The sequence below is a fragment of the Merops nubicus genome, unplaced genomic scaffold, assembly GCF_000691845.1.
Source record: "Merops nubicus isolate BGI_N331 unplaced genomic scaffold, ASM69184v1 scaffold18009, whole genome shotgun sequence".
NCBI classification, from domain to species: Eukaryota; Metazoa; Chordata; class Aves; order Coraciiformes; family Meropidae; genus Merops; species Merops nubicus.
Genome location: NW_008631854.1, coordinates 1 through 13,192, shown reverse-complemented (window position 1 = coordinate 13,192; position 13,192 = coordinate 1). Strand labels below are relative to the sequence as shown.

The following is a 13,192-nucleotide window of genomic DNA, read 5'->3' as shown; positions in this document are numbered from 1 at the left end:
CTACTTACACTCAGTGCTAAAATTCTTCCTGTTTTGCTTTAGGGGGCAAAGGGTAATCCCACCAAAAACAATCCACATCTGAGTATGCAATAGGCTCTGTTGGCCAAACCATAGAGTTCATATGAAGAGGTCACCTGTGGAGAGGATTTTGGCCAGAGCTCAGCAACATACTAAATCTGTGGAGAGTACAGGCTGTGTGTTTACCTGTTCTCATCAGCTTTTGACACTGCACATGCTTCTGTTTCCCCATGAAAGAGCTTCCCAGAGTTTTCTCCCACCTATTGAGTGTTTCTGAAGCATCACCCTTACCTATGTTGTCTTTTTTTTGGGGGGGAGGAAGAAAACAATGTTTCCTGTGGGGAGTACCAGCTACTTTAGGTTGATATTTCCATTTCAAGTACAGAATTCTCCTTTGGAGGACATTACCTGCTAATTAATTGCACTCTAGCCAGGCATTCAGAGACATTTCTGGCATACTGAAACCTTTCCCAGACTCACAGATGGCCTTTGATCCTCCTAGATCCTTGCTCTGAGCTGGACCTAAGTTCTGTTCTGAGGTTCCAGTGCTGTACTCTCAGCTTGGTAGATGCAGCATCACACTCTCCAGAAGGGTCTGGCAGCTCTAGTGTTTCTTAACTGCTCTGATGTTCTGCTCTATGTTCTGGCCTGTTTGCAAAGCAAATATTTACACATTAGACACCAAAAGAAACCAACTTTATGCTGGTGGACTGAAAACTTGGCCATGAACATGGGGATTTCAGGGAACAGTTCTCTGCCTCCTAGCAGGAGCAGGTTCTGTGGGGGTCATCAGCTCCTCAGGGTGTGGTCAGAGGCATCTCTTGCACAGGGCTTTTAACTGCTTCCATCTGAAGCAGCAGAGATCCAATCTGCACTTCTACTTGTGTTCTTACAGGTTATTTACTAGCTGTAACATCACACTCAGCTAGCTCCCAGGCCTGTTTAATTAGTGCCTGCTCTCTAACGAGGTGTTGCTGCACTGGCCAGCCCGTTAATGGAATTACTTTGGACTTGCTTCTAACCTTTTGTGTCCCTCTCTCCTTACAGTGGATAGCTCTGAAATACCCCAACATTGCAATCTATGTGGATACCTGTCGAGAGTGCTATGAAGCTTATGTCATCTATAATTTTATGGTTTTCCTTTCAAATTACCTAACCAACCGTTACCCAAACCTCGTGTTAATCATAGAGGCCAAAGACCAGCAGAGACATCTGCCCCCTCTGTGCTGCTGCCCGTCGTGGGCCATGGGAGAGTGAGTACCAAACAGCATCCTAAAGCTTTAAAAAGAGAAGGGAAAAGGTCACCTGGCACTTGTTCCCTTTGCTGGGATGTAGTATTTGCCAAAAAACCTGGCGTGGGATCTCTGGTAGAGCCTGTGGCTGCCAGTGGTGCAGGGTGAAAGGCCACGTGCCCCTCAGCTCTGTGTTTCTGCATGGGTAAGCTGATAAGCATCTCTCTGAAGGGGTTTTGATAAAGCTGTTTGATATGTTAGACTCTGAATTGAAGTCACTCTTAAACACCTTCAAACAGTGGAAATGGCATTCTCTTTGCTTAGCCCACCCAGAAGCTTTCTGTGGCTAAAAGAAGTAAATAATTTGACTTTTTTCCTGTTATGTATCCCTAAAAGTCTCATTTTTTTGTGCATATCCACACCACATTCTGTAACATCCAAAGTCCTGGAGGCAGGGGCTGAAATCACCCTGAAATAAATATTCAGTTGAGTGAAAACTCCTGAGAACTTCAAACATCCCCAAGTGAATTGTCTTTAAATTCCTGCTGATGATTTTTTTTGTCTTTCTCTTGCAGAGTTTTATTATTTAGGTGCAAACTGGGTGTTCTGCAGTACACTGTTGTCAGACCATTTACCACCATTATTGCTTTGTAAGTACACTCCCTCATTAATAATTCATCTTGACTCTCCATATTTTTACCACCATTATTGCTTTGTAAGTACGCTCATCAATAATTCATCTTGACTCTCCATATCAATATTGGTTAGCTGTATGTCTCCCAACCAAAGCAGCTTGGCTGAAAAGCTGTTTAATTACTGAATTCCTTCAGCAGTGGGTTTGTTAACCCTGCATTCCAACCCTTTATCCACGGAGGATCCCCAACGAGCTCCCTCTGCCCTGTGCTGTTGGAAGCTGATCCTCGTGCAGGCTCCTCAGTGCCCCTGTTGGGAGTCCCAAAAGAGTCTGATGGATGCAGCATTTCCAGAACTTTTTTACTGCATGGTGATTAACTCTTCCAACTCCTCCCAGGATCTGTGAGCTGGTGGGGGTGTACGACGAAGGGAACTTCAGCTTCGACAACGCCTGGACCTACCTGGTCATCCTGAACAACATGTCCCAGCTGGTGAGTCCTCAGGGCACCTCTGGGTCACCCCAGGAGTGTCACAGGAGCTGTGTGCATCTCTGCTGATCCTTAGGGGCAGAGTGTCCCCACTCTAGGTCACTATCTGTTAAATACCATGTATTTTTAACTGAAGAAATGCCACAGAGCGACCTCCTCACAAAATACACAAGGGTTTGAAAGCTCTTCTCCATTTTCTCTCCCTGGTTAGTTTGCCATGTACTGCCTGGTGCTGTTCTACAAAGTGCTGCGTGAGGAGCTGAACCCCATCCAACCCGTGGGCAAGTTCCTCTGTGTGAAGATGGTGGTTTTTGTTTCTTTCTGGTCAGTGGACTCTTTTACTTGTTGCTCTCTGGGTGGATCATAAATAAGGTGAAGAGGCTGGAATCGCTGCTGAGGTCAGAGGGCTCCCAAAATCCACCCCTCATCTTAGGTGAAGGGTGCTGGTGTGTTAGAGCAGTCTTGGTCCCTGGAGATTTTATAGACTTGATATTTTCTAAGGTGGTTCTCAAGAGGATAATTTATTTTAGAATCTTCACTTGCAGTTATTTCAAAACATTATTTTTTTAATTTAAAAATTAAAAAGGCTTTTTCAAAAAGAGTTACTGTAAGTTAACTCTAAGTTACTGCTCACACTTGGCTGCTGATGAGTGAGTGCATTTACTCTCTAAGATTACTCTGGGCTGCAGTAATGCCTTACCCTGAAGAGAAGCAATCTGTTCTAATAACTAACTAGAATTATGGACCATGGGTGGATGACATCTCTTTTCATAAAGTTTATTCTCCTCCTCTAAAAATCTAAACATAAAACCTTTGTAGTGAGATTCTCCCCATGGCCATACGTACACACACATACGGCCAGGCCTCAGTTTTGGGGTTTGTTGGCAGGATTTTTGGCACTAATATTACACTGATACTGTCTCTCTAGGCAAGCTGTGCTCATTGCCCTGCTGGTGAAAGTGGGGGTCATCTCTGAGAAGCACACCTGGGAGTGGCAGAGTGTGGAAGCTGTGGCCACGGGGCTGCAGGTGGGGGCAGACAATCCCTTCTTAGTCCCAAGAGCTGTACCAACCCAGGAACTGTTCTCCTCCAGTTCCAAGTCCTAAGTCAGTGTCTCTGTTGCAGGACTTTATCATTTGTGTGGAGATGTTCCTGGCTGCTATTGCCCATCACTACAGTTTTTCCTACAAACCCTACGTCCAGGAAGCTGAAGAGGGGTCGTGCTTTGACTCTTTCCTCGCCATGTGGGATATTTCTGATATAAGAGCAGATATATCAGAACAGGTTCGAAATGTTGGTAAGTAACAGATTTGGGAGCTCTTTCCAGCTTCGTTTGACACTGTTGGCCAGTGTCCTGCTTGGTGGTGGGGTGCTGGGAGGACTCACCAGTACTCTCCTTTGGCATCACCCTAGGAAGGACCGTTTTGGGCCAGCCGAGGAAGATGTTCTTTGCTGAGGATCACGAACAAAACGAGCACACAAGTTTACTGTCTTCATCTACTCAAGACCCCATTTCTGATGCTTCTTCCATGCCATCTTCCCCCATGGGCCACTACCAGGGGTTTGGACACACTGTGACACCTCTCACCACACCCACGGCGGCGCCAGCGGTCGGTGGCCTCTATACCAGCACTGCTGCCCCGGGTGCTGAGCAGCCCCCAGAGCTGGAGCACAGGCTGCCAGAGCAGGCTCTGGACAGGAGTTAGAGCCATTTCCTGGAGCGTGGCAGGGAGCCTGGTACCTGCTGTGGGAGCTGGAAAGCTGGGAGGAGCTGCGGCACAGGCAGGAAGAGGAGGTGGCTGTGACTGACCCCTGGATTCTGCCTCCACCCCCGGGGGGGAGGATTGGGGAGCACCCCGTGACTAAACCACGCACACTGTAAAGGTTTCTGCAGAAAACTAAGAATGATTGACTCCTTAAACTGCTGCACACTTACCCATCATGTCTAAATCACATTGACTTTTATTAATGCAAAAGAAATGTTTGAACAAAACACTCTGCTCTCCTAAAGGTGAAGTGTAAATGCTGCTAGCGATGGGAAAACTGAGTTTCAGGAATGTAGTTGAAGAGGGGGGCAGCAGCAAAATGGGCTTGTGCTGCCTTTGGCTGCCCCCCTGATGTTGGGAACTGCCCTGCCCCAGTGCTGAGGGGAGCGTGGGCACAGGGGTACCTTCTGCTTCCCCTTCCTGCACAGCTAACAAACCCCCCTCGTGAGGAGGACTACAGAGAAGCTGTATGAAGGAAGCATTCCCTGCAGGCCTCCCTGTGAAATTCCATGCCCAGAACAAGCGGTTGGTGGGTCTGTTCTCCTTGTAGCTCATAACCTGTAGCCTTCTACACTCAGAAGAGACAGCCAGGCTGCAGTTTTGGATGAATCCCTTACCCCTGACTGCTTTTTTCCTAGCCTTCTAAAGTAATAACGGTTACTACCTGAAAATACAGGGAGAGGGAGGGAATAAAGGGTGTCAGAAAAGGAAGCAGAAAACAACTCATTCATTTGTTTTGGGCTGCAGTCCATTCTTTAATGCTTAAGTTTTCTTTAAGCTGTTAAATCAGGGCATCCTGACAACCTGTCTGTAGTGACTTGTGCTCATGAGGTCGTGTGTGGTTGTTGTGTTATGCTTCAAGTTTAGCCTGGATCCAACTGTGAGAGTTGATTTTTTCCCCTCCAACCCATAGAGGACCCTGGCTAAGGTACAACTAGGTAGCTGGTCTAAGCCTGGAGGCACTAGCATTAGATTTCAGACCAAGTACACTTAGATCAAAATGTAATTTTGCAAAAAAACCCCAACAAAATCTGAGGGGTGTGTGTTTACCCCAGTGCCAGATTTCTACTATTGCATGTTTGCCCTCTGCCATGAAAGGTCAGTGCTCTAGGGGTTGGTTTGTTGAAGTGACAGCTGAAGTTTCTCTTGCAGCACTGCTTGCATTTACAGGATCAATGTTTAACTTCTGCCTGTCACAGGAAATTCATCTGAAGTGCTTTTCTTTTGCAGCACTAGTGTGATGTAAATATTGCCTTACTCACTAGGCTGCAGGTTTCAGAGCTGACTGTGCTCGCTGTGTCTGTAGTGGGGAAGTGCAAATCATCCCTTTCCATTTGCCAAGTCATTGCCTTTGTTGTAAATATGCAATTAAAGATTTTATTTAAACTCTTCACTTTCTTTCAGTTTCATTGAGTGGGAAGGAAGACAACTGTCCTCTCCCTGGAACAAAGGGATCTGAACTAGAACTAGCACAAGAGTTTGGCCTTGGGGTATTTAAAGCTTGTAGTGAGAAGGTGTTGGAGCTTATGGAGAACTGTAATCTACTTATTTGTGCTTGACTCCAGGTGTCTCTGTATCCACCTGGGCACTCCAGTGCCCACTGTAGCCACTATTAGAAATAATCTGATTTCCTGCATGTTACAGGTAAAAAGGGGCAGTGGTGGAAGCAATATCTGAAGGATAAGAGCTGCTGGAAGCTGAGCAGCTGCTGAGCTCGAGCTCTGCAACAACCTCACACTGGAAAACTTCATTTAATAGCTGAAGTTGTAGCTGTTTGGTGTAAAGTACAGAAAACAGCTAGTGAAGTGTCTCAGTTCTTTCACAGCCTTTCTGGGAAGCTACTGAGTTATTTTTTTACCACTCAGTTACTCCAGGTGCACAGTATTCCTGCTTTTTTCCTGGGAGAAGAGTTATTTATTCATGGCAGTAGCTTCTATGATCATACCTTTCCATTAGAGATTGCTGCTGAGTTGCCAAAACAAACAGAAATCTTCCAGGGATGCCTGTCCTAAACCACTCCAGCAGTGTCCCACAATTAGACAAAGCTCCTTGGCAAGCAGTCCATCTTTGTTGGCCACATCAGCTCCTCCATTGTTCACACCTCCTCTCCTCCCAGCTTTTCATCACAAGTCTTACAGACTGCTCTTGCCCTACTCAAACTGCTTCACAACTCAGCCATGATCACTTCCAGCCCTCTACTCTCATGACAGGGGGAATATAGCCTTAATTTTTTTCTTTAACTTGATTTGCTGTCTTATTAATTGCTAAAAAGGTGACTAAACATGCCTAACCACTATTATTTAATGCTTCTGCTGCACTGAATTAATGGCAAGATAGGAGCTTGTGTCAGTCCTCACTGTGGATCTGAATTTAACAGAGGGACTCTGTCAGCTGCACTCCACCAAAGTGCAGTGCTGCAGTGGGGACTGAGGTGATATTTCATACAAATAGCCAAGAGTTGGGGCCCATTGTCTTCACAAAAAAAGATCCTGAGGGGTTGTAGAGAATTTATTAGCTTCACCTTCCCCTAGACAACCTGAGTTACAAGAAGTTACAAACACTGTTGAGTAATTGTATCACGAGGACTCATTTATTCCTGGCCTCTGGCTGTTTGTCTTGCTCCACATGACAGGGTAGCAGGAGAATTCTGCTGTTGTCTTCACTGCAGGAAAAACCTGATTGAGAGTGGGTGTAATTACTCCCCTAACTGCCTGGTAGGACACCCTTATAGTCCAAGCTTTACTCCATCAATGAAACCAAAGTATTGACCAGGAAAGCAACAAAACACCTTTTTGATCAGTAGATAAAATTTAGACTTTAATATAAATTACTCCCAGTGCTGCTGAGAACAGCCAGTTCCTGCACAGCTCATTCAGCACACCCCCACTCACACTGTTTCCACACTCCTCACCGTTTCACTGTAATGCTGATGTTGCTCTTGTGGTGCTGGACATCCAGCAGGAGTTCATCCCCAGCCTGAACGTGGATGGGCTCATCCAGGACCACTGCAGCCTGTTTCCAGTGGGAGGACTCGTCAGACGTGTCCAAGCTGTGGTCCTCATCCAGATGGATGTGATACCAGAAGGGAATGGCAGTGACTCGACCAGACTTACAAATCTGCACCTAAGAACAGTCCAAATATTCCCCAGTTACACCCTGTTTGAGGTGGTTAAGAACATGGAGTGATTCAAACCACTGCAACCCCTTGCAGAGAGGCCTGCAGACCAACTCTGCCCTGAAATGCTCAGCCAAGGTGAGGAAGGAGGAGGCTGAGAGCAGCAGTTACACAGGCTCCTGCCTGCTGTGCACACAACTCACCTTCACTTCCCTGCTGGAGGTGTTCAGCAGAGGCTCCATGAGGTCCAGCCTCAACAGCTCTGCTGGCTGGCTCAGGGGCAGGCAGGGCAGTGCAGAGAGATCCAGGTACACCCGGACAGGAACCTGAGGGGATGCACAACAGCTTCAGGCTTTGACAACCATGGAGAAGGGAAAGGTGAAGGAATCCTAGCACAGGGGTTTCTAGGAATTACTGTGAGAGAGGTGTGAAATACACCCCCCCCAAATGTGCCCTGGGATAGGAGGTGATGGGGGAGGCAGGAGCTGCACAGTCCCTCCTGTACTGCTACACTCCAAAGCTTCTCCCAGGCCAGTTGTACAGCATCACCCACTGCACCTCATCTCACACTCCCTGTCTGCTCACACAAACCTGGTAACTCCAACACTATAAAAAAAGCTCCAGCTCTACTGTTTTCTTGCTGTTTACACCACAGGCAGCCAGCTGCAGGCTTTGGAAGACCCCCCCCAGCTCCCTACCTTGAACTGGTTGATAAAAGGGGCTATGTGGAAGCCCAGGGTTGGCTCTGTTCCCTGCACAGCACTCTCCAGCAGCAGCGACTCCGACTCCACCAGCATCCCGTACACCAGCACGTACTGGGGGAAAATCTTCCCCCCACTGTGAAGTAAACATCTGGAAAATGAGATTAATGAGATGTTTTAGAGCTTACAACTTTTTTGGCTGCCCATTTCCATTGGTTTATTCCTCTTGTAAGTGAACCTGAGCTTTCCTAACCCTGCCCTGAGAGCTGCCTCAGCTGTCACTGAGATGGGAACTCTGACAGACCAGGCAGTAAGAGCTTCTGTCCATGCTCTTGCATACAAAATAAGTCTATGGAAGTAAAAACTTGACACTTTTGGGTTTTTTGAAGATACCTGTGTACAATGGTCACACCAGAAACACTCTGGGGGGTTCCATCCCTTCAGGAAATGAGCTTTTCCTGCTCTACAGTACCACAATGACAGCAATTTTTCAGTTGGGAGGGCTATTTTCAGAAGTTTTCAGGTAATTCCTGATTTCTAGGAGTCTTTCTGTCCCTTCACACCATACCTGGATATTGCAGCCTTTTCCATCACCTCCTGCTGGATCAAACCTGAAGTCTCTATAACATCCAGGATAATGATGCTCCACAACTTGTCTGACTTGGGTCTCTGTAGCACCACGTTTTCATCTTCCAAGTGGCTGAGCCAGAACTCTAAAGTCTCCTTGGGGAAGTGGTTGGCTTCTGACAGGACACCCAGTGCTGCCTGCTGCTGTTCTTTCTCAACAGAGCTGTAGGCTCTCACTGGTCCAAGTTTACCAGCAATCACTGGCAGGATGGAGAACCCCTCAGACACATCTAAAATGTACAAAGGATCAGGAGTCTCATCTAGAGAGCTCTTATCCTGCCCCTCCTGGAGGCTCGTCCCACCGCCAGGTCCGTCGATATCCATGGACTGCAGGTCCTTGCTTGGGTTCAGTGCCAGCAGGACTCTGCCCATGGCAGCTTTGAAGCACTCGTGGTAGGCTGTGTTGTTTAGCAGGGCTATTTCTGTGGATTCCAACACGCAGGCTTGGCCCTTGCCCTCCCCTTTGCTGCTTGTCTGCAGCCCAGCCAGGGCGTTGCACAGTTCGGCCTCGTGGCCCAGGGCCTCGTCTCTGTCCCCAAAGTCCATCTGACACTCTGAGCTCAAGGAGGAAATCTTCTGGATCTTCAAGTAGCAGTCTTGGCAGCACACCTCCATTGTCACTGTGTCCCCAGTCTTCACAGAATACTCTTGAAACAGCACAAAAAAAGTCACATCAGTTACTTCACGGCAAACAGCAGTGGAGGAGCCATAGGGTGCTTAAAAAACAACCCCCAAATGTCTCATTTTTCATTTGTTGTTAGTAGCACAAATGAAAGAATTGTTCTGGTCTGTAGCTCACAAGCTCCCACCTGCAGCTGGGCATTAACATCAGCCCTCAACTGTCCCACGCTTGGCAAAATCCATTTATTCCCAAAATAAGCATTGCTATGATCAGCAGGTATCACCTGAAGTGTTCTGGCAACAGCAGAGTGGAACAAAAACATACCAGTAAAGAAACTGCTTGTGCTTTAAAATGCTAAATATTAAATACTCACATGTTAATGCCTCCTGCAGACACAGGTAAATATGGAGTCAAATGGAAAACAACAGCTACAGTTTAGAAAGGGCAATTTATTCATAATAGATTTTACTGGAACATTTATGGTGTGCAGCTCAAGGCAACCTCTGGATGCTCTCTGTGCACCTTCTAAGCAACTCAATCCACTGCTACAGACCAGAATTCCAAAATAAAAATGCTACAGGCTGACAGACATATCTTCCAAAGGCAACACAGGCTACAAGAGTCTCCTCCCTCCTCCACACTGCCACAACAAAGCCCCCAGGACATACCAAGAAGGCCCTGCACAGGGTAGACTGCCTGTTCCCAGCAGGTTTCCTCACTAGGGCTGGTGGAGAGAGCATGTTCATCATCAAGCTGTAGTACAAACCACACCACAACAGCATCCAGAGTTCCTCCTTCAGTGACTGGCAGGCTGAGCTTCCAGGGCTTTCTAGCTGCAAGGCTTTTCAGCTCCTGACCAAAGCAGAAAGAGAGGAAATGTGAGAGAGTTTCTTTCCATCAAGAAAAAAAAATGGGTTTTATGACACTGAGTCACCCAAACTTCTGCACCACTCCATGAGGGCACCTAAAAGAAGCCTGAAGTTCACAAGCCACTCCAATATCACTTGCCCCTAGTACTCACTGGCCTGGGAACTGTCTTCCCACATGCAATGATTTTGATTTGTAACCATTTTGCTGACCCTCAAGTCAAACATCTTGGAGGGGTTTTGCCACCTGGGCTGTAAGCTTGATGTAGAACCTCAAGCGTGCACAATTTCACTGCTGGGAAGAACTAAGGTCTCACTTCAAGGGATGTAAGTTCTCCAGTACTTCTAAAAAGCTCTGAAGATGTAACAGAAATTGTCTCCTTCCATGTACAATTTGTTTTCCTCAGTCACTACCCTCTGTTACCAACACTGACAATAAAAGAGACCCAGGTCTAATGTCCTGGACAGCTCTGGCAGCTGATTAACAGGCTGGCAATTTATCAGCTACTGCAGCTCAAGAGACAGCAAAGAGAAGAAAGCAACAGTGCAGGAGGAGGCAGTAACAAACCAAAATGATGCTATGGCACATGTGTCCTCTCAGTGAGACAGACAGCTTGCATTGAGGAAGGTAAATGGGACCCCAAATAGAAAAACCACAGGGAGGTTGCAGTGAGCAAGTTTTCTATGTCTTGATCCAGATTTTCTCAAATGTTCCCATGAAAACTAGAGCCAGCATCTCTAATGGTTGGCAAGAGCACTCTTCCTTTAGGGCTGGAAAGTGAGACTGAGCTTTAATTACAGGCTGCTGAGGTAAACACTCACTTCCACTCCAGAGGCACTGATCTGCTGCCAGCAAACACACACACAGGCAGGAGCTGGGCAGCTGGAGGTGTCTGCAGCCTGGAATTACAGCCACCTCTTGCTCTCCTGGCCTGGGAGGAGCTGAGCTGCTGCTAACAACAGGAACAGCAGCAATAAAGTAAAGCAGAGCTCAGCTGGGGTTTGTGTTTTGGGCTTGTCCCTGGGTTGTTTCTTTTTAAATTGACTTATTGTTTCTCTGCCCTGTCCTGATGTTTTTGCAGCCTCCTACAACTCAGTCTGAGAAACTGTTGCCCTGTATTTTAAGTGTTTTTCTCAGTTCTGTCAATTTAAGTCAGGATAGTGAGTACAAGCAGAATAAATGCAACACCCCCCTCAGCCTTTGAAATACAAGTTTAGACAATGGGGCTTTGACATTTCTTTACTAGTGCTAAGTGATTTCTAACCTCAATGTCCTCTTTAGTAGCTGGTTCTTCTCTTCATAAGTTTAGCAGACTATTTTGGTTTTAATTCCAATAGAAACACAGAAAATTTTGCTCTTTTTTAGTTGCACTGATTCAAGATTCAGATGTGGCCACGAGAAAACAAAAACACCAAAAAAGAAACCAAACAATACTTCCTGAAGTTGAAAGTAGCCTACCAATGTTTGGAACTGCCACGTTTGCCTAGTGACAAAGTAACAACAAACAGTAACCAAGGATTCCCAATAAATTGATTCCATTTCTTCCCTTTATATTAACTGACCCCATTTTACCAGAACACTCACTGAAACTCCAAAGGAGCAGTTCTGAAACACAGTTTCAAGAGCAACATTGTTCTTTACTCTTTAAAATGATCTTTACATGCCTGCCAGCAGGCAGATGCTTAAGAGCAGGCACCTCTCAGATGAGAGGAATACTTTTATTGATGCCAGAAGCCACATCAGGTCACAGAGAGATCACTCCCAGTGGTATGCTGAAGATCCTTGACTTCTTCCATTTTTCACTTCAGGATGTTTGACAAGGCAGCTAGGAAAAGCTATTGATTCAGAAACACTGCAACTCCTGGCCAAGCAGTAGCCAAGATTAATTTCCTTTATATAACAGAATCTATTCTAGGCTCTGACTCAGTGCTAGCTCCACACCCCAGGTGGATGAGCAGGAAACACCCAAGATCAGATGTGTCAGCCCTTTAGCAGGCTCAGCTGTGAGCTGCTGGGGCCCCTGCCTCACACCTCAGGCCTCTTTAGCACATGCATACAGATGTATTTTGTCCAAAATACACAAATTAATGCTCTCTTACTCATTTTAGAATGTCATATTACAGAAATACTGTAAGATACCACAGGGGCTGAAGAGTGGAATCAAAGTGGTTGAATAGGGTAAGGTAACTTCATCTCCCTTCTCTTTTACACTTACCCATCAACACTTAGAGATGTTTTTATACCAGGTATAAAACATTTCCCCTTCTCTTTTACACTTACCCATCAACACTTAGGAAATGTTTTATACCTGGCATAAAAAATCTCTTTCTCCTTTGTCTTCAAGGGCTTCTTGAAGATTAACTTTAGAGGAATAAACTAAGTCAGCTCCACAACTGCATAAATAATTTAAGATGGTTCTATTGCATCCCTCCTCCTCAGCCCTGTACCAAGGCTGGCAGCTGTCTGATCCTATGGTGAGCTCCTTGAGTTCCTTAAACAGATAAAAAGCTCCACCTCCTAAAACTCAGATTGTCACCTGATGCATCACATCACCTCACACCCTGACAAGTACCAACACCAGCAGAGAACTTCAGAGCAGCCCTGGCAGCTTTGCACTCGTGAAGGGTTCTGAACCTGAACCTGGAGAGCAAATAAAATATGGGGGGCTCATTATTCCTAAAAAGATGTTAAAAATAATACAAGTCTTTACCTGCAGATCATTGAAGTCCACTGTCATTAACTGACAGGGTTCTGTCAGAGGCACGTAGCCCCCAGGAATCCGACTGAGCTTCTCAGTGGTGTAAGGCTCAACAGTCTCCTCTGAGCCAGCAGAAGGGAATGTTGGGCTGAAGAACTGCACCCAGTCTGACAGGTGCACACCAGCTACTTCTTGTGTTCCCACCCTGGGAGGAAAGGAAGAAAAGAGGGGGGAAAAAAACCTTAAAAACACAGCTAGCCTGGGAGGAATTTCCTGTTAAGTAGTTTTAAATGCACAGAGTGCAAGAATAGGAAAACTAAACCCCAATAAAATAATTCTGTGGGGTTTCTGTTATGTTCAGAGCAGCTCTAAAGAGCAGAAAATGCATGACACTGTCAGGAACCAGAACTGAATGCTGTCATTAG

General features: G+C 46.2%; 2 protein-coding genes across 2 annotated transcripts; one reads left to right on the top strand and one right to left on the bottom strand.

The window, feature by feature from the left end:
- Window positions 1–1,065: 1,065 nt before the first annotated feature.
- TMEM184C (transmembrane protein 184C) lies at window positions 1,066–4,805 on the top strand (the record flags this gene model as incomplete). The annotated part of the gene is made up of 8 exons (XM_008947737.1): window positions 1,066–1,271; window positions 1,826–1,900; window positions 2,281–2,374; window positions 2,583–2,695; window positions 3,300–3,399; window positions 3,497–3,668; window positions 3,785–3,981; window positions 4,776–4,805. Coding segments are annotated over 8 exons (987 nt in total), but the record flags the coding sequence as incomplete, so codon positions are not given.
- Window positions 4,806–7,044: 2,239 nt separating this feature from the next.
- Window positions 7,045–12,972, bottom strand: PRMT9 (protein arginine methyltransferase 9; the record flags this gene model as incomplete). Its single annotated transcript, XM_008947736.1, has 6 exons — window positions 7,045–7,260; window positions 7,456–7,578; window positions 7,951–8,104; window positions 8,522–9,227; window positions 9,871–10,054; window positions 12,780–12,972. Coding segments are annotated over 6 exons (1,576 nt in total), but the record flags the coding sequence as incomplete, so codon positions are not given.
- Between the last annotated feature and the right edge of the window lie 220 nt (window positions 12,973–13,192).